The 21,064-nt window shown below is 38.3% G+C and overlaps 1 protein-coding gene across 1 annotated transcript in view; it reads left to right on the top strand.

The window, feature by feature from the left end:
* Window positions 1–21,064, top strand: part of LOC134534415 (collagen alpha-1(XX) chain-like) — a 164,534-nt gene that overhangs the window by 114,018 nt on the left and 29,452 nt on the right. The window contains exons 4-5 of the mRNA XM_063372880.1: window positions 4,988–5,284; window positions 15,274–15,555. Coding sequence (XP_063228950.1) covers window positions 4,988–5,284; window positions 15,274–15,555 — 579 coding nt within the window. The remainder of the gene's footprint in view (window positions 1–4,987; window positions 5,285–15,273; window positions 15,556–21,064) is intronic.

Here is a 21,064-nt window from a genome sequence, read left to right on the forward strand (position 1 = left end):
CTGTGGCAGGGCTCGAACCTGCACTCGTGCTGGGGGCCGACTGGCTCGCCGGGTATTGTGTCCGGCATGCCGGCGTTTTACGCGCGCGCGCGCCCTGCTGATTGTTGTTGGCCGGGTTCGCGGGGGGGGGGGGGGGGGGTGGGCGGATCCTGCCTGTTTCCCCTGTTTTTGTCTTCTTGCTGGCGACAATGGTGAAGCCATCGTCACTAGACATCTCTGCCTCGTCATCGCTGGGCAGGAGCACATTCATGTGCTCCTGTTCTGATTTAGCACTCTCATGTTCAGGCATCCTGCAGAAGCACTGTTCACCCACTGACCAACAACACCCGGACCAGTCCGGGTTTGCGGCTAGGCTGTAGGGGCAGCTACTCCCCGTGCGTGTAGTGCGCTCACTCTATATACTATCACCTGTACCGCCTGCGCACTCTGGGTGCACAGGCTCTCTTCCAATGATACACACAGCTTCACACGTCCGTCCTCGGCCAAGGCTCAAGGACAACTCTCTGTCTAGGCTTGTTGGCCCGCACGATATATACATTTTCCTTCTACAATCGTTCGTGTTAAAACATTTACATATTGCTATCCCTTTGGATGTTTGGTATTTACAATGTTATTTACAAGGCTACGAAACATACTTACACAACACACTTAATAATCTTCATAAATATTTACAATCATAACATATATTAACATAACTATAATACATTGTCTGTTCATTTTTTTACAACTGCAATCAGGTGGCACTACAATGGCCATGGCCGGAATGTTGTGCCGCGGACAGGACTGTGACCCAGGTTTTTGTTTAAATAAAGAGAAGGTACGACGTCAAATACATACATGCATACACACATATACATACATATACACTTAAATATACATATATACATATATATGCAATTATATCATGTATTACAGTGGTATATAGATCCGAAAAATAAATTTTAAAAAATTTTTGTTAGAAAGTTGTAATAACCTGGTTATTACCGTTCCTACTTGTTAAATTGTTCAATAATTCATTTTATTATCTTATATTGTATAACTGATGTTCATTTTCTGATATAATAATAGCATTAAATACATTTTAATTAGTATTTATGTGGTCGTTATGTATTTTGTTATCATAATTTATGTTGAGTAAAGCTTTTCAACTCATTTTAACGATTTGCTGACTTTGTGGTGAATAAGCCCCTAGACTTTACTTTTTCATGCTTTATCATTAAATTGCATTACGTGCTTTAACATGTTTTGTTTAGTATTGCTTGTGTTTCTTTGTTCATAAATGAGAATATTAACATAATTTTCTTTAATGTTTGGTTTTCAACTTTATCTTTCTTTTGTAAGATTATGCGTTTGTGTAACTGGTGCGGTTTTTTAAAATTTACAATAAATGGGCTGCTTCAAATGTTTTTTCATGTTGGATGTATTACCACTTGTTTTTTTTATTTTTGAACTTAATTTATTGATTAGGTTTAGACTGGAGTGGATATTATTTCACCATTATTAATGTTTTAGTTCTAATGACGTTGTGTAAAAAGTGGGTGGGGGGGGGAGGAATCCCGTTGTTGCTCTCCCATATGACCACCAATGCATTGTCAATACTAACAGCCAAACCATAAAATTGCTTTAAATTGAAAATATTCTTTGCGGACACAATTCCACTATAAATATTTAGAGATCATTCACTGGAGGTATAAAATTACATACATGCTTATGTGTAGTTAGCTTCTTTTGATGATGCACAGCCAATAATGTGTGCGAATATGTATATTCATGGATATACGAATGTTTGAAGACCATGTTTCTCTTTTTTAAGTGATGATTGAGTGAAACAGTAATAGGTGCAGGAGTGTACGCAGGGGGTTTAAAGGGGGACCCCCCCCCCCCTACTTCAGAAATCCTAACAACTCTATCATTTCCACCTTTCAAAGGAAAGCTTTTGCAAGCAAACAGCGGACAATGTGGTCCCCTTCCCCCCGAAATGAATGTCTGCATTCGCTCCTGGTGGGGTGTGAAGTTTATCCAACTTGAATGAGTTCTTGCAGGTGGCCAATCTCGGGAAAGAGCGTAAAATAAGTGATGATAGTTGCACTCCATCGTTTCGACATCGAAGTGCCGTGTTCTCTCTCCTCCGATCCAGTGGCGGCTGGTGCCTTTTGAAAATGGGGGTTCACAGCATTGGGCTCTTTGTATAAAGAATCACCGACCCCCCCTCCCTTTTAAAGCGGCGGGTCCGGGGGCCTCCCCCTGGAAAAAAATTGGATTTTAAGGTGTAAAATGATGCCTTTTGGGCATTTTAAATCACATAAATACCAACAATTTTTTCCAAGTTATTGTGGGGCGAAAGTGAAGTTTTTACCTACAAAATAGCCTACGGATATGCCGCTCACACTGATAATATAGCAAATATTAAATTATGCAGTGTGAAGTCTTTTTAAAATAAATACAAATGATTACCATAAAATATAAAGTACACAAAATTCTGATACAGTTTGCTAGCAAGGGTGTTATTAATGTAACCAGTTTTAAATAAGGTCTATCATTTTATCCATTGTTTTGTTGGTAATCATATATAAATAGATATATTGTATTTACAACAGCATTACATTTACAATATTTAAATACAGCATTGACTTACAAAATTTGAACTACCGATAGTTTATACTTTTCCTTTGAACTTACTTTCCTTAAGCACTAAAATATAATTACAGTAGTACAATAGTAATATAAACATATGGTATTCACAAATTTAATTTAGTTTTTAATGTTTTCCTTTGAGAGAACATTCTTTGAGCATCACTATATACATCTTAACTTGAAACGAATCTGAACAATTCACTGTAAAATTAGCTGAACAATTCATTTCGCCTAAAAATTAAGTTGAACAATTTACGAACTCTGGTTTTAACAACATAGGAAAACATTATGTGAGGATATTATTTAGAATATTATTGAAATTTAAATGCTTAATTGCAGTTATTATAAACTAAATCTATCCTATGTTTTTTAGAAGAAAATAATTCAATGACCATGACAATAAAATTTGGTATTTTGTTTATCATGTCTTTTTCTATTGAAAGCATGGCTAACGCACTGAGTCTGTCTTCACACATTGTACTTCTTAAAAATGTTTTTATGCTCTTCAGGGCTGAGAAACATCGTTCATCAGCTTCAGCTGTAGTCATCGGAACAGTTGAAATAATAAGTAACAATTTGTGTGTTTCCGTAAACGTGGTCTGTAAATTGTTTTCAAGGACAAACTGCAGAAGACTAGCTGATCTATCCATATCTCGGAAGTCGTGTCGCTTGTAAATTACTGCTAGCTCAGTTTTCAAACGAGCCTTATCTAAGAAAGGATACGTTTTGGTTGTTTGTTCAAGAAGATGAACAGGAAATTTCTTATCATATTCCTGGAAGTTTTCGGAATCAAAAAGGCATACCGCAGAATAATATGTTGTGAAAGAAAACCTCTTCTTTACTTGATTAGTAATCACATCACATACTTCCTTGGCTGCAACAGTTCTATTTACATGAACATCTTCCACTTTCCTTTTTTTAGAATGCTGCTCTGGCACCATTTCAGTTCGCATTCTCACTTTATCCATATTCTCTCTTTCTTTCTCAAATGAAAGTCGAAAACTGTCAACATGTTTCCTGACTTTATCGGCATCGATGCTCCTTTTTTGTAGCTGATTAAACAAAATGGCTACGTGCGGCATTATATTGTGAAAAACTGTCAGCAAAAATACAAACATTGGATCATTCAACATGCGCCGAATAGCTCCCGACGACTGGTTGGTTGTTGTTGACTGCTTGCATGGCGACTCAATTTCGTTCATGCATTCAATCAGTTGTTTTCTGTACTCGTACACCGTGTTAACAGTACGATTCTTAAAATTCCATCTTGTAGAAGAAACACGAGGAATTCTCCTGCCAACAACGCCATCAAGAACAGCAATTCTCTGTGGTGAGTGGCTAAAGAAGTAAGTTATATCACTCAAATTGGAAAAGAATACACAGACTTGTTGGTTTTGTCTTGTAGATTGTGCCGCAATTAAATTCAACTGATGCGCATAACAATGTACGTAATGTGCAATTTCTCGGGTTTGTCAACAATACTTTCCAAAACAATGCGAATACATTCTGCGATTGACGCAGCATCATGTCCTGGAGGATTTACAAACTGCCAGAATCGTTCTACTGCTTGTCCGTTAGGTAACACATTGCGAAAAACTATAACCAATTGAAATAAAAATGATATGTCTGTCGTTTCGTCTGCAATCACTGAAACAAAACTTGCACATGAAATTTCTTTTTTGATGTATTTTCCTTTCCAATGACAAACTAGAAACACCAGTGTTTTTATGTCCGAGACTGTTAACTTACTCAAGGCCATAACAAATAACTTAACTTAGTAGTTAAAACAAACTTTTTAAACGTCGCACTAAACGCACTAAAGTAGAACAATAACACATGACAAACAGCGCCGCCATCATTCTCGAAGAGCGAGCAAAAATGGGAGAAACAGGACAAGAAATGTCGCGCCGCGCACAGGATAGCGTTGCGCACGCCTGGACTGTGCTCCTAGGCTGGCTTATGGGGAGCTACCCCCACCACGTCGCTCCGAGCCGAGCGGCGCGCCGTCGCCCGCCTAGCCACCAGCGCACGTGCGATCCCAGCATAGCTGCGCTTACTCTATAGCGGCGGGTTTGGAAAATATTGCTAATGGTTATAAGACCAAAAGGGATGCATTTATTTATTATTTGATGTGTATGATATATAAGTATTACAGTAGGCGCCTATTTAAATGAGGCGAGGGGGTTCACGTGCGAATGTGCTCTAATGCAATAACCGCCACTGCTCCGATCCCTCCGAAGACTGTTGTTGTGATGAGCGCAGAGGTGGAACTGAGAAGAGCTGGGGTAGTAGAGAGAAGCACATTGCAGCACGTGTTCTCTGCCTTGTTGGTGCGGACCATGGCGTGGCGCAGGAGCGGGCCCCATCGGCAGCGCGTCGGCGCTCACGGTGAACGAGAGCACCTTGTCGGTGGCGTGGGGCTACGACGTGTTCACCAACCAGCCGTGCAGCGCGCACTTCTTGCTGCTGGTGTGTAGCTCCGCGCAGCAGGACTCGTGCAGCAACCACACCGTGGCGCTGCAGGCCACGCCCGAGGTGCTGCTGACCGGCCTGGCAGTCTGCCACCAGTACCAGCTCACGCTGGTGGCTGTCGACCACCGGGGCCTCTGGTCGGACCCCTACCAGCTGCCCGGATACGTGGACGGCCTGGGTGAGGCGCCCCACTAGCCATGTTCTATTGCTTCTTGTAGTACAGTCGTACACAAACAGCACGTCAGTATACAAAAGGTATTTTAAGATTACGAAAACCATAAAAAGACCTAGGCTTTTAATTATTATTTGTACAACGTTTTCTGCAAAATTAAATAAGGCCGTACAATGTTACGTTCCAGTTCTTCTGAACTTTAATTATGATTGAATTTTACTGTACTGGATTGGCTGTCGTAAAATTTACACATTACAAAATACTGACAGCGCAATTAATATTTAAAACTCTTGCTAAAGTTCCTTCCAAATAAGTTACAAATTTATCAATTATATTTCGCAACATTATAAAAATAATTCAAAGGTCTTTTACAATTGCTTTATATATATATATATATATATATATATATATATATAAAACTACCCGAATGTTGCAATTTTAGTTACGGCCGCCATCCTGGCCGTGTATGGCATCACAGTTGCACATTTTGGTACGGACGCTATCTTGAAATACTTTTATTTAAACTATAAAATCGGGAAAAAGTTTAAGCTTTATAAAAAATTACTTAATGCAATTTTGATAAAAATTAGGATTCTGCCATTTTGAAATTGGTCGTCACGTCCACCATCTTGAAAATTCGTATATTTTTAAGCTAGAAAATCGGAAATGTGTCAAGATTTATGAAAAATTACTAAATTAAAGTTTGATGCTAAAATTTATAAAAAGGTAGGTAAGTAGTACAGGAATATATTTTCTGAACCTGGCTTCTGGCTGTGGTGCCTTTGGTGCGACCATCATCTTGGGTTGTGATGTTATGGCAGCCATCTTAGATGACCTTGAACATTGACCTTGACCCCAACGGCCATTATGTATCCGCCATTTTGTTTCATAGAACTTCCTGCCATTTAGAATTCCGCCATTTTTTCTAGTACTTTCCACCATTTTAAATTATTACATCACCATTGCTATTTTAGTTTTAGTTGCCATCTTGAAAATCTGTAATAATTATAATATTTTAATGGGAAAAAATTTTAAATTTATAAAAAAATAACTAATTAAATTTTTATAAAATTTTATTAAAAAACATACTTTCTTCATGGATCTCGGGGTTCGAACCCGGTGATGGCAAAGAGTAAAAAAATGGCGACCGATCCTTTCACTACGGAAGCCACTGTCAGACTGACATCCCACCACTTATTTCAAGGTATATATCGCCAACTAGTATGACACCATGTCCGCCATCTTGTTTTCGTCTGCTAGACTGCACTACCGCCATGTTAGTTTAATTTTTGTCCACTAAACAGATTTATTCATTTATTACTGCGGCGTCCACCATCTTGGGATTGGCCCACCATCTTGAAAATCTGTAATTTTTACACTATTAATTCGTGAAAAATTCAATTATTTATCAAACAAATCTGTAATTAATATACTCATTGACTTGATAGATTCCTGTCCTTTGTTCTATACTTGATAGATGCAAGAAAAACATGTTATAAATAATAATTTTAATGAATATGGTGGAAAGTGCTAAAAGAAGCTTAACTTCCTCTACTACCAGCCTCTAGTAAGCCGTTGATGTCATATTGACCACCATATTCATAATAATTAACCCATAAATTCGGGAAAAATTTCAAAAATTAATACAAAAATAACTCATTAATTAAATTATTGATTTATAGGTCCTGTTCTTGCTTTGACCCTTGGGCAATAAACAAAGGTAGTTTAATTAAAATTAACACAAAAGTGACAGGTTCCAGAAAAAAAAACACCACAAGTTCTCTTACAAACATAAATTTTATTACATAAATTCTACACTACTACAAGTAAAAACGATTTATTTAAAAAGTATAATACCTGAACAACAAACATGTTCAAGATTTATTTCTACATATAACTTTGTGCAGTTCCAGTGGCGTAGCCAGGATATGTGTATGGGGGGTGTTAAGAAGCACGGCCCCTTCGTATTAAAGCAGGGGGTCCGGGGGTCCTCCCCCGGGAAAATTTGGATTTTAAGGTGTAAAATAGTGCTATTTTAGCAGTTTCCGGTACTTATATTTAAATATTGTAATGGTAAAAATTTTATTAATTTTAATATGAAATTTGTTTGAGTGATGAATAAGAAATTAATTAAAGATTTGGTGCTAAGAGGGGGGGGGGGTTTGAACCCCTAACCCCCCCCCCCTGGCTACGCCCCTGTGAAGTTCAATACACTGTAAAGCTGTTAGCCCCGGTTTTCAAGACTGATCAACGAAATTCGTAAAGCGCATCTTACACACATAAATTTGAATTGATGTTTTGTAACCTGAGGTCTCACAAGTCGGGAAAAGTTTTTGATGTAACAGTAATGTGCAGCATTGCTTTCATTTGCCACAAGCTTCAATTTGAAATATTTTCTTTATTATTTAGTTACACGAATCGGATACATCTTTTTATCCTCATTTAGGGCATACACATTAACTGAAAATTCAAGGTTACTTTTCTGAAAAAGTTTAAATTTATTTAATGGTGATACAGGCCATCAAAGTCGTATTTATTCTCCAAAGCATAATACCTCTTATCGACACGATTTTGATGACTTCCTTCTACTAATCTTGCCAAAGTACTCCATTTAAAACAAAACTGATCGTTCACGTTCAGGCAATTTAATACTGCTCTTTTGTTGACTATCGAGTCAGGCAAAGCAATAAATTAATATGCCTGATGGTATGGAAGCATACTAGCACTTATCTGTATTCCTATGCACATCTTCCTGTGCACCTTATCACATTTGCCGCACTTATATGTCTTCCGAGAGAATGTCAGACACCTATTGCAGGTTATAAAATGCCTTTTAAAGTTATCATGTCGTCAAAATTGTTTATTACACTTGTTGCACTGAAACAGTGTTCATTGTTCATTATGTGGAAATCTGCTTCTTTCAAGTAGTGGCATAAAATAGGTTTTGCAGCTTCTGCCAGCTTGTGAACTCTGCATTCTTGAACAAGGATAGAGTTCTAGAACAAGCCAGAATTTTTTGTAATGTTTTCATTCTTTTTTTGTTTCAATTTTTATTATTTTCATTATTTTTTATGTGATATTCTGATATTAAGGAAAACGTGCTATAGTTTTCTCAGTGTGCTCCTGATAATTTCTGTCAATATTTTGATAGTTTTCTCCATGTGCTCTTGATTATTTCTGTGGTTCCTCCAAGTGATTCTGGTCATTCCTGTGGTTTCTCCACGTGCTTCTGGTTATTTCTGTCTCTGCATAAAAAATTTGTTACTTAATGAGGTATGCAATTTTATTTATGAGTTACATTTAAATTATGAATTTCTGTCACCAAATTACCTAACTAAAAACCTTTTTATCAGTTAGAATTCAAACAAAAAACATCCATTACTCAATCAAATAATATGCTTTGGAACACCTGAGTTATATCATGAAGGAGAACTTCCTTCTCCCTGGTGTCTAGCGAAGCCTACCTTCTTTTGCGATCGTTAGTGAGCATCCCGCATCCCACATAAAAGAAATAAATAATATTTACCTTCATACAACACGTGGCGCCATCTGTTGTTGAAAAGCAGAACTACTTACAACAAGTTGCTTGTATGAGGTAAATATCTTACGCTGATGAAAAACTAAAAATATTATACTTAATTTGTTGTTCCAATTCAAAACTTTCAATTTGCATCTGTCATTAGTCGTAGAAGCTATCATATATCCTAGTTAGTAATGTGTAACTGTATCAAAACGACATCGCTGTAGATACTGCAGCAAGGAGGTTACCTTGAGAAAAAATGCTAAACATGAGAGAAGCGAGTGTATTTTGGGTCCTTGCCAAAAACCATTTAGTTACAGTCAGTGTCAGAAATCCTTTGGTAGAAGATAATTCTTGAATAGACATTGCAAGACCTGTACAACTAAGGTGAATAAAGATACCGAAGACTGGGCTACAACATCGAGGAAGAGGAACAAAGGCGATATATTAGACGACTATAATTATTACGAAGAATGTAAAAATGCTAATGCTAAAAATACTGTTATATCACAATATTAATTTAAAATTTAAAACTAACGAAAAAAGTAGCAACTTAATGAAAAATGAAAAAAAAAATTTACACCAAATTCTAGTCGTCTCCATGAAAATGCGAACAGAGAACGATCTGAAGCTGACAAGGATGAAGAGACTGAAAAATCATCTTAAGCTGACTTGATCGCGGACTGTGTAAACGTACCTGAAGCTCACAAGTTTGAAGACTGTGATGAAGCGATGAGATCAAAACGTTGGAAACGTGGTGTTAAAATAAATTATTCTGACCAAGCTTGCGATGATCACTGGGCCATAGACGAAAGTGACCAAAAGGCTGGAGTTAGAATGGAAGACTCCAGAGATCTTAATAATAATTATTATAAACATGCAAGGAATATGGTCGCATAGGAGATTAATTATGCATCATGGGAAGATCCTAACATATTGGTTGACAGGTTAAGACTTCGACATGCTTCGTTTCGCACATCAAAGAAGTATCCTTCGTACGCAAAGGTCTGAGGAAAGCTGGCTATATACAATAATGTCTTGTATTACTTGCATGTATATAAAATTTACAAAAAAAAAATAATATTTTGGATTTCAAAAGTGATTGTTTCATTTCTCTAAATCTGATTTTTATCTAATGCCGATTTTTCGTATTACAACTTCTAACTTAAATTAGTAAAAATCATAACCTTTGACAGACAAAATGGAGAGTAATAACAGTCATACCAGCAATCAGGTCAAGTTCGATCAAAACAATAATTTAATTCATTTGGAGCCCAATGTAGATGGAGTAGTTGGAGCACTTGAAGTATTGGAGCTCTTGGAGCATTTGAAGCATTGGAACACTTGGAACTGTTGAAACTTTGGAGCATTGGAGCATTGCAATTTTGAGCCAATGTCTATTGGAGCAATTGGAGCTTTGGAGCACTTGGAGCTGTCGGTCAACCGGTGCATTGGATTAATTGGAGCTGTTGGAACTTTGTAGCAACTGGGAGTACTTGTAGCATTGGAGTATTGACTTTTGGAGCCAATGGCTGTTGGAGCATTGGAGCTCTTGGATCAATTGAAACATTGGAACACTTGGAGCAATTGGAGCTTTGGAGCTCTTGGAGCCCATTAGAGAAATTGGAGCATTGGAGCTGTTGGAACAGTTGGAACTTTGGAGAAGTTGGAGCACATTAGAGCAATTGGAGCACTTGGGGCATTGGAATCAAAGATAGTTGGAGCTGTTGGAGCATTGGATAACTTGGAGCAATTGGAGCTGTTGGAGCAGTTGGAGCTGTTGGAGCAGTTGGAGCAATTCTAGCTGTTGGAACCTTGGAGCAATTGTGCAATTTAAGCTGATGGCAAATTTGAACAATTGGATCTTTGTAGCACCTGGAGCAATTGGAATTTGAGACTGTTGTAAGCCAAAGACAGTTGGAGTGAATGCCTGTTGGAGCCAAAGACAGTTATAGGCAAAGACATTTGTACTTTTCTTGACGATATCAGGCAGAGTATTATAAATCAGCTTACTGTTGAAGTGGCTACATACGAGTCTTTAAAATATAACTTTTGGCTGAACGGTGTATATGGCAAACCATATCCGTTCGAGGAAAAAATGAAGAAGTTTTCATTCAAGACAGTGAATACTCCCATTTACAATTTCAACGATGTGAAGCAGTCTGTTTAACACAGAATGGAAAATCTCTGTCGGGAAGAAAACGACTATGTAGGCAAAGGGTCTGGCTGGTCTCTGTCTTCAGTAAACAGATTGGAGCTAAGAAATAGTCAGCTTAAGCCGATGCAGAACTAAATGTTTATTGAATTGCTAACTTTAGCATGTGTTCCTGTAGTAGTATAGGATCCATGTAATAAACTGCATTTGTAAAAAAAAAATGTTTTATTTCTTGAACCTATAACCTTTATGATAATTTTAATTAAATTAGTATTACTAACCTGAAAATATTTTTTTGCATCAATCAATAATATAACCGAGGAAGGATATCGTTCGAATGAAATATTATTTTAATTAGTGTTTTTTTTTTGATGAATTGGGAATTTTTTCTCGAATTTCTAGGTAAATAAATACAAAATTCCAAAATGGCATCCAAATTTCAAGATGGTGGATACCATGAGAGATAACTGTTGATTTTAAATAATTCTGTACTCTAGTGGTTAAGAATTAAACTAACATAATGGTGATATACTCTAGCAAATGGCATGTGTACTACATGACACTAGTGTTCCTTGTATCGATTACTGAAAACAAAAACAAGATGGCGGCAATGTCCTCTAGCAGGCGATATGTGTTAACTAGCGCTCCTGGTAACGAGCACTGAACACAAGATGGTGGATCCAAGATGGTCACTGTGGTCAAGGTCAAAGGTAAAGTTGAAATATCAATGTCAAAATCAAAGTTCAAGGTCAAATGTCAAAGTCAAGGTTCAAAGTCATGGTTAAAGTTCAAGGTCAAAGGTTAAGGTCAAAGCACAAGGTCAATGTTCAAGGTCAATGGTCAAGATCAAAGGTTTAGTGAACGAAAATTAAACTAACATGGTAGTAGCGCATTCTATAGCCCGTCCCACTTTTAGATTGCAGTACACGGCTTATGGCGCGCGCTGTTGCCAAATCTCTAACACATTACGAATTTCAGGAGATGCGTGTCTTTGTAATTTGGATAGAACAAGAAGCATTTTAAGAAATCATATCGTAATTTATAATATTTTATACTATTACACATATAAATTTGTAATAATGCCACTTTTATATAAATTTCAAATAAAAACTACCTATTGTAGACGAAATTTTCTTATAGTTTTCTTTTCTGTTCTAAAAATCCCATATATATACCTATATAATTATATATATATATATCACATTTTCATGGGCCCGATAAATACCGTATGTTTGGACAAGTCATGTCCAAAATGATAAATAAAATACGGTAATGGAAATTCTCGGTTAAGTAAGTTATGGGAAAAATCCGAACAATTGGTTCGACATGGGGAAGATTTTTTGAAAAACAGAAAAATCGCAACATTTCCCATAATATGAATAATATCGAATCCGTTTTAACGTATGATAACTCGGATTACCTAATGCCGAAAAATGTTTTCTAAATACATTTTTGATACGACCAGCCATAACTGCATGGGTTCGAAAAAAATTTTCACCGGACAAAAAAACGTAACTGCCTTAGTAGACACATTATCAAATCTGTTTAAATTGTTTGTAATAATATCATAATTATTTTCCAAAACTTTGTCTAAAACAATGTTTGATAAGATGCTTGGTGAGAAGGACAGAAAAATAATTGAAAATTTTGTACCATGATCGCTATTAAATTCCTTCGTATTTATTTCATACATTTTAAATATTATGTTCAAGAATCGATTATAATATTTTTTGTTGACTAAGGAAGCCATGTATTTGAAATTGCTTGTAGGACAGAACCCCACTTATCTAAACACACGGCCCTGTTTCCTCTTACGACGGCAGCGCGCGCTCTTGTACTGATAAGACACATCTTTAACAGCTATTTCCACGGAAACTGTAGAAGCAATTGAGATGGCGCTGCTTTTAAAAACTAATTCAATTCATTGTGAACATTTTTCTCGCTTTCGTCCCCCATATATCTTTAAAAGAAAAAAAATTTTCCGCGGGTCAACTTTTTGATGTGTCAGTTTGTGAGAAAATGCATTTCAATATATTAAAAAAATTATTTAAGTGAAACCTGTACAGTTTTTGTCTTAACATTTGTTCGGTGGCGTCCTAAGGCATTAATTTACTAATAAAAAAAATCTGAATGAAATACACATGTAGGTTTTTTTTTTATGTGAAACATATCGGAATACTTCAAAACAGTTCCCAGCGAATAAGTTATGTTTTTTAATTTTTTCGGACACTTAAAATATTGTTAAGTATTCAAAATAAGCATTGCCTGATGCGTATTTTGATTCTATACAATATGAAAAAAAGCTTGGTCCAAAAATTAAAATTTTAAATTTCGTTTGATATTTGGCAACAACACACGAAGAAACAAGGACAGTGCTAACGGCAATCGGCGTGTGTTAGAGAGAGAGAGAATGCGCCCATTTACTTCCATACTGCAATCTAAGAGTGGGATGCTCTATAGCAGACGAAAACAAGATGGTGGTCCTAAGCAGACTAAAACAAGATGGTGGACATGATGTCATACTATCTGATCATATATACCTTGGATTAATAGTGGAGGTCAGTCTGTCAGTGGCATCCGTAGAGGAAGGATCTGTCGTCATTTTTTTATTGCCCTCACCGGGATCAAACCAATGACGTAAGTGCATGTTTTTAATAATATTTAATTGAATTTTTAATAATAATTTTTAAAAATTTTTATACTTTTCCCGATTTTCTATCATAAAAATTACGTATTTACAAGATGGCAGGCGTTACGAAGATTGCAATGGAGTTTTTAAATAATATTTTATTTATATTTTATTATTATTTTTGTAGTAATCGCTATTCCTTTAAGCTGGTGAGCGATAGCCTTTTGTGTAGCATTCAGGAGAGACAAACAATATAATTTTAGTGGATGTGAAAATAGTCATTCCTCATTACAGATGTTGAGCGACCGCCGGTAGTTTAATGCACAGGGGAGTCTACCAACATCATGCTGGTGGATGTGAGAGTGGCCACACCACATTGTATCTGATGCGTGACAGAGTATGTTGAGGTGCGAGGGGAGCCTTTCGAAATTACTTTAGTGGGCGTGAGAGTATTAACGCATCCTTGCAGCTGGTGAGCAACAGCCTGTGGTGTATTCCACAGGGTAGCGAACCGACATCATGCTGGTTGACATGAGCTTAGTCAATTACATTGTATCAGGAGAGCAACAGAGTGTGGTGTGGTGTGCATCGAAGCTGATTGACATCAATATTTTGGACATGACAGCAATCACATATCCTTGCAGCTGGTGAGTGACTGCCTTAGGTGTATTCCGCAGGAAAGCATACCGACATCATGCTCTAGGATGTGAGAGCAGTTATACCTCCTTTCAGCTGCTGAACGAAGTGTTGTGGTGTGGTGCGTAGGAAAGATGGCCATCATCAAACTGGTGGATGTGGGAGTAATCACATCACACTGTGGTGTGGTGCACAAGGGTGTAATCGACATAAAACTAGTGGATGTGAGAGTTGTCACACTTCTTTGCATCTGGTGAGAGACAGTCTGTGGTGTAGTGCGTAGGGCAGTTGACTGACATCAAGCTGTTGGATTTGAGAGTGGTCATGCCACATAGTATCTGGTAAACATAAGAGTGTGGTGTGGTTCGCAGGGGAGTCGACCGATATCAAACTGTTCGATGTGAGAGTAGTGACACCTCCTTGCAGCTGGTGAGCGATATCCTTTGGTGTGCTTGACAGGGGAGCTGACTGACATCAAGCTGGTAGAAATCAGAGTAGTCACAACTTCTTGTAGGCGGTGAGTGACAGAGTATTGTTGTAGTACACAGAGGAACTGACCGAGATTAAGTTGTTGAACATGAGAGTAGTTACACATACTCTCAGCTTGATAGTGTCAGCCTGCTGTGTGGTCCTAATGGGAGCTGACAGATATTGTGCTGGTGGATGTGAGATTAGGCACATTATCTTTCAGCTGATAAGCATAATGGCGTGGTGTGTTGCATTAGGGAGTTGACCGATATTAAGCTGGTAGTCATGAGATTAGGTACTAGTCACACCTACTCGCAGCTGATGAACTATAGCCCGTGTTACGGTGAAAAGGCTACCCGACTGATATATTGCTGTTGGACATAAGAGTAGTCACACAACCTTGCAGTTGGTGAGCTGCAGAGTATGGTGTGGTGCGTACGGGAGCTGACCTACATCAAGCTCGTGTACGTGAATGTTGATAAACCTCCTTGCAGTTGATGAGCAACAGAGCGTGGTGTGGTGCACAGTGTTGCCGTGAGATTAGTCACTTGCAGCTGATGACCGATAGCCTGCATTGCGGTTCGCAGGGGAGCCGACCGACATCGCACTGGTAGACGTGAGCAGCAGCCAGGTGTTCGTGAGCTGGACCCTGCCGCGCATCGACGCTGTCTGTTCACACGAGCCCATACTGTGCCATGTGCGCGAGGGCGGTGAGGCCCGGGTGTGCCAGAGCTTCGCCACAGAGAGCCTCGCCAGCTTCACGCTGACTGAGCTGCAGGCCTGTGCCTCGTACAGCATTCAGGTCGTCATCCTCACCCCTGGAAACAACTTCGTGGCATCCCCGGTCCGGCACAGCACGCGCCCCACCAGTAAGTCACCGTGTTTCTCACTCACTGTGAACCAAAGTGTTCCTTATGTTTTTAAGGCGAGGTATCCTTCTATGGATTGCCATAGGAGGTGAAGATAACATCTCCCACTACATAACCCGGGAAGGAAATAATCCTCATGTGTGTAATCCCTATTCCGACCGGAAACAGTTTGGGTCCATAAAACTAAACTAATGATATTAAAGTTCCAATAAATAGAATTTTCTGTTCCTTCTTCATATATTTAGTTTTGTTGGATCAGTACCTCAAAACCTACCGATATAGAGAGGGGTAAAATAAGTCATTACTTCACTTTCACATGTGCTTACATATCTTGAACATAGAGTATATGAAAGTTTAATTATAAATTTACACAAATATCTGCTACCAGAATGATTAAGTTATAAAATTTATTTCTGTAAAACTGGTATTAAAGTTAGTTACTTTGATTGTTATTATTAAAACCTAATATATGCATTTTACCTTTGAAACATGTGTTACCATTCCATTTCCACCAGTTCTGTGCTTCCTAAATGGAATACCAAATTTTCACACAGCGGAGAGTGAGGTAAATCGTCCCTGGGAATACATATTTCCTGCTCTACATCTTCACCAAGGGGCCTTATTTCACATTATGATTTGAAGTATCAGATTCCTGCAAGTTTCACAATTTTGGGAGTATTACAATGACATGCACATTAATTAGCCAGGGCAACATAAATCTAACTCTGTGTCTTATGATATTCCGAAATTTAAGGCGTGATAAATGTTTTGTTGAAATGTTTAGTGTGTAAAACACATCAGATTATGTTCCTAGTCGGTTGATGAATGAAACTTTAATTCAGTTGAAGCAGTTGCTCCAATTTTCGGCACTGTACAGCATTCCTTCCCCTCTTTTCCTCTCCCCTCTCCAATTTTCCCCTCCCTCTCCAGCTTCCCCTTCCTACCCTCCCTCTTGCTCTCTTCCTCGCCGCCTCACCAGCGCTTTCTGTCGGAGTGTTTACCCGGCCTATATATAGTCCGGCCCCTAGCATACTCCTTGCATTCGTTCGGTCTCTGGACTCGACGGCTGTCACTGCGGCGGTGGCTCTGCGTTCCGGTATGTACTCGGCTGTGAAACTTAACATCTGTATTTAGGTATTGTTCTTGCTTGCGCGTTGTGGCCGCGCCGTCATTGTTTATTGCTGCCCTGTTATATGTAATCGCCACCAATGTTTGGACCCTTCAGGTCATTTGATTTGGGTTGTTTTGCTCACGCCGAGTACTGCCCGTAGCATGTTGTAACATTTCTGCGGCTGTATATGGGCATGCCACGATGGCATTGGACACTTCTTGTCAAGCCGCATTATAAGTTCTCTCTTGATTCTGCCTTCAGCTTTTTTCGCCTAGCGGCCCATATTACTTGTTCTGCTACTTTACAGCGCTTTGCCACCATGTCCGCTTTACTCTTGCTTACCTTGTTTTATATGTGTGAATGATTGTATTTATTTCGCGTCCCGCGGGAGTGCATTAGGATTTGCCCCAATGAGAATTATACGCTGTTTTATAAACTGTAAACTTCTTATAAACTTTATAAGCTTGCATGAATAAAATCCTATTTTTGGTATTTCTATTTCTATTTGTGGTATTTTTTCTAAAGATTTATATTTTTGATTTGCACCAGCTTCCCACTGTCGTTGGGTTTTAATGTAAAAAAACCCCTGTTTTTGTCTATGTTAGTTGTAGTCGACTGGACTTGTCTCCAATCGGCTTCACAGTAACATTAAATTTGGTTTTGTAGTCTTGTGTCTGAAGTTCATCAATGTAGTGATTTGGCATAATAACATTCACCATTAATACTTGGTGCTAAATCGGTGAAAATGGAGATTTCTAGCGAAAGGAATGAATTCAGATGGAGTCTGTTTTCAAGTGTAAGGAATAGAAAACATATACAATGTAAGACTTTGTGCCTCAACCCCCCTAACTCATCACAGAAATCGTAAGAGACTGCCCTAAATGTATCACATTATTTAGTTTGCTTGATGATAGCATTGAGGGCCTAGTTTTCTATTTATTTACCTCAATAATTTCACTGTCTCGGTACCTGAGCATTATGAAACACTTCTCATTTTCACAGGTAGAAAACCTGGCTCAGCATGATGGTTTTATATTTCCTTTCTTCACTTCGCTTTGACTGTTAGGGAGTTTATCGAGGACCGATTGCCTAACCATTAAGATCATAAGACACAACTCCCCTGAACATTTAGTGGGTGTAACATTTAGTGGGTGTTTGTAAAAGTTTTGGTACACAAAACATCACTGAGGTTCCTGCAGGACCTTGATATTTGGCTAACTGCTGCAATCGCAAAGGTTGATTCGGACATGTTGTGGTAGACATGGCAATAACTGGAGCATCAGCTCCATGGAGTTAGAAATTACCAGGAGATGACATGCTGTGACGTAGGTGAATTCACTTATTAATCTCGCCATCACCATATTGTATATGCCTAAAACATTGCGGAAATGGTGCTTGACCAAGTTAGTAAGAACGGATTAGAATCGCCTTTGTTAAAGACAGTAACGGTAATAAACGAAGTCATTTATAACTGCACTCACACTGCAAACAATACACTTCAGTCAATGTTTTGGGTGTTTAACCGATATGGCGCAATAATTAGCTGAAGAAAAAAAAAGGCTTCACGCAGTTAGCATGTAATCATGCAGACATGACCACCCCCCTGGAGCGCTCACTGGTGTTTATGTGTCTACCAGGGAATAGGTGCATTTAAATGTGTCAAGTGATAACATATACTTAAAATATTACAAAATAACATTTGCCATCTATAAAACATTTATTATGAAAGTAATAAATATCCATACAACTTATTGTCTCATTTAAATTCTTGTTCTCAAATAATTCGGATGCCGTTATTAAATTATTTTTCTTGAAGCATAAACTTTTTCAGACAAATTTATGTAACCTTACAGTTACATTACAATAAGGTATTAAATAAATGTATTTATCGCATATATCTGAAACATTGTTTGCTGTGTGACTTTGGGAGCCATATAACTCTGCTACAATGTTATATTTTAGTTCATAACTACAATATTTGTTTAACTAACTTTAGTTTCTTAAATAACAATTCAAGCACATGCACCATCTGTATTTTTAATTCTTACTTTTATAAACAAAACATAGTTGCCAGAATTTGATACCCCACAAAGATAGTCACCCAGAGACATGAGCAAGAGAAGCCCCTATCACACGATGGATGTTTCTTGGTAGGTTTTCCATTTCAGCAGGTATGGATGGTTCTGAGGAAGAATTAGCAGAGTGCTGGCCGTTTTCATGAAAGTTTTTGTATTCGCTCGTGTTCGAAATTCTGTGGAAGGTTTCGTATAAAGTGAAAATTTACCCAATCAGAATTAAATGGTGGAGTGCCCCTAGTATCAAAACCTATAATTTATTTTGGAGATATGGACTGAAGTTTTCTTGATTATTGATTTTAAATACGATGCTAGTGTGATCTGTTGAAGCAATTACAGTGAAGTAGGTTGGGGGCCTACTAGTGGTTGGGGGGGGGGGGGGGGGAGGCCAGAACCTGGCATGGACTGGGGTTTACGTGAATGGAGCAGATTAGGTATGCAAGGTAAATGGTTTCAGGTACACAGACATTTTATTCATAATCAAAATTAATTCAAAATAACATTACGTTAACATTGCTGATAATGTTAAGTTCAAACAATGCAAGGCTGAATACATAAAGTGAGAACAATTTCTGACAAAGCGAGTTAATTGACAATTATCATGTTAATGGGTAAGCCGGCTACACAGTAAGCGATCCAATCAACGATCGTCAAAACGAGACAATGCGCAGTTAACTCGAAACACAAGCATTGCCACGAATGAAGTTATATTACATGATTATATTACAAAACTACTGCAAAGTGCAGGTACAAGAAAGAATGAAGTTACATTATTCTTTAAAAAACTTTAACAAACAAATACATGCGACGACATCTCAGGGGGAGACAGTTACAAACAGAAAAACAGAAGCGAAGGTGAAGTTAAATTTAATGCAATAATCCAAACAATTTTTGATGGTGGCGGCCGAAAAGGAATTTAGACAGAACAAATTCAAGAATAAATGATTCTACATTAGGGTGAGGGCCACCGCCTCACTGACGACTCAAACCAACTTACATTTCTCCCCTGAGGTCTCACACGCACGAAGTTTAACTAGAAGCTCTCGGACTACATGCTAGTAGAATTACAACAGATCAGCTACTGCTGACAACCAAGCCTGACAAAGTCAACCAGTAGAAGAAGGCTCCCCACATGGTTGCAGCTTAATTTATAAGCTCGCGCCGCAGCGCGCGCATGCGCCTATAATCAAAAGGGTGGGGGAAAGAGTACAAATTGAAGAAACACTTGGTGAGGGGGGGGGGGGGGGAAGGAGGGAGAAGGAGGAGGGGAGCGGAGTGCCGGAGGCCCGAGATGACGCGCGCCGTTTGAAAGAAGCGGACCTAACCGCTACAACAGTGTTATGCGACACTTTTTGAGAAACATTCATAGTAGTATAGGAATGCCAGGCGCGTGGATTGAGATTGTCGGTCCGCCATCTTGGATTGTGACGTCACGGCGGCCATCTTGGATGGTTGTGACTTTGACCTTGACCTTGAATTTGATCCTCAAAACTTGCCAAAATTGGGCAAAAATTGCCCAAAATTCCTCAAAAATCGCCAAAATTCCAATTTTTGTGGAAAAAAATTCCGCCAAAAAATTTCAAAAATTTTGATAAATTTAAAATTCCCGTTTTCGAGGGAAAAATTTCCCGTTTCGAGGGAAAAATTCCCGTTTTTAGTCCTTAAAAATCCCAGCGACTAGAAAGTCCTAAAAGAGGCTTAAAACTCCTAAGAGATAGCCGCTTATAAGCCTCTGACGTCATCTAGGATTATGACCGCAATTTTGAAAGATGACGTCACCGTTGCAGTTTCCGTTACGGTCGCCATCTTTAACTTTTTTATTTATTATCCGATTTTAACGGAAAAAAAATTAAAATTTATAAAAAAATTCAAATAATAAAAATTTAATAAAAAATAATAAAAACAAACATTTACGACGCGGAGCTCGGAGTCCTCGGTTCGAACCCGGTGAGGGCAAAAAAATAAAAATGACGACCGATCCTTCCCGCCGCGGTGGGTGCTGGCATACTGACTCCCACCACTTTTTTTCAAAGCATATATATCGCCACCTAGTATGACGTCATGTCCGCCATCTTGTCTTCGTTGCTGGAAGCCATCATCATTGTATCGTCGGCTAGAGTGCGCTGATGCCATGTTAGTTTAATTCTTACCTGCTAGAGTGCAGTAATCATCTATTACTGTGACACCCGCCATCTTGTCATTTCGACGCCATCTTGAAAATCCGTAATTTTAATGCTAGAAATTTGGGAAAAGTTTCAAAATTCATTAAATAAATCACTCATTAATATGCATATTGATTCGACCAGTTTCAGTCCTTGGTTCG

This window comes from Bacillus rossius, chromosome 7, assembly GCF_032445375.1.
Source record: "Bacillus rossius redtenbacheri isolate Brsri chromosome 7, Brsri_v3, whole genome shotgun sequence".
Taxonomy (NCBI): Eukaryota; Metazoa; Arthropoda; class Insecta; order Phasmatodea; family Bacillidae; genus Bacillus; species Bacillus rossius.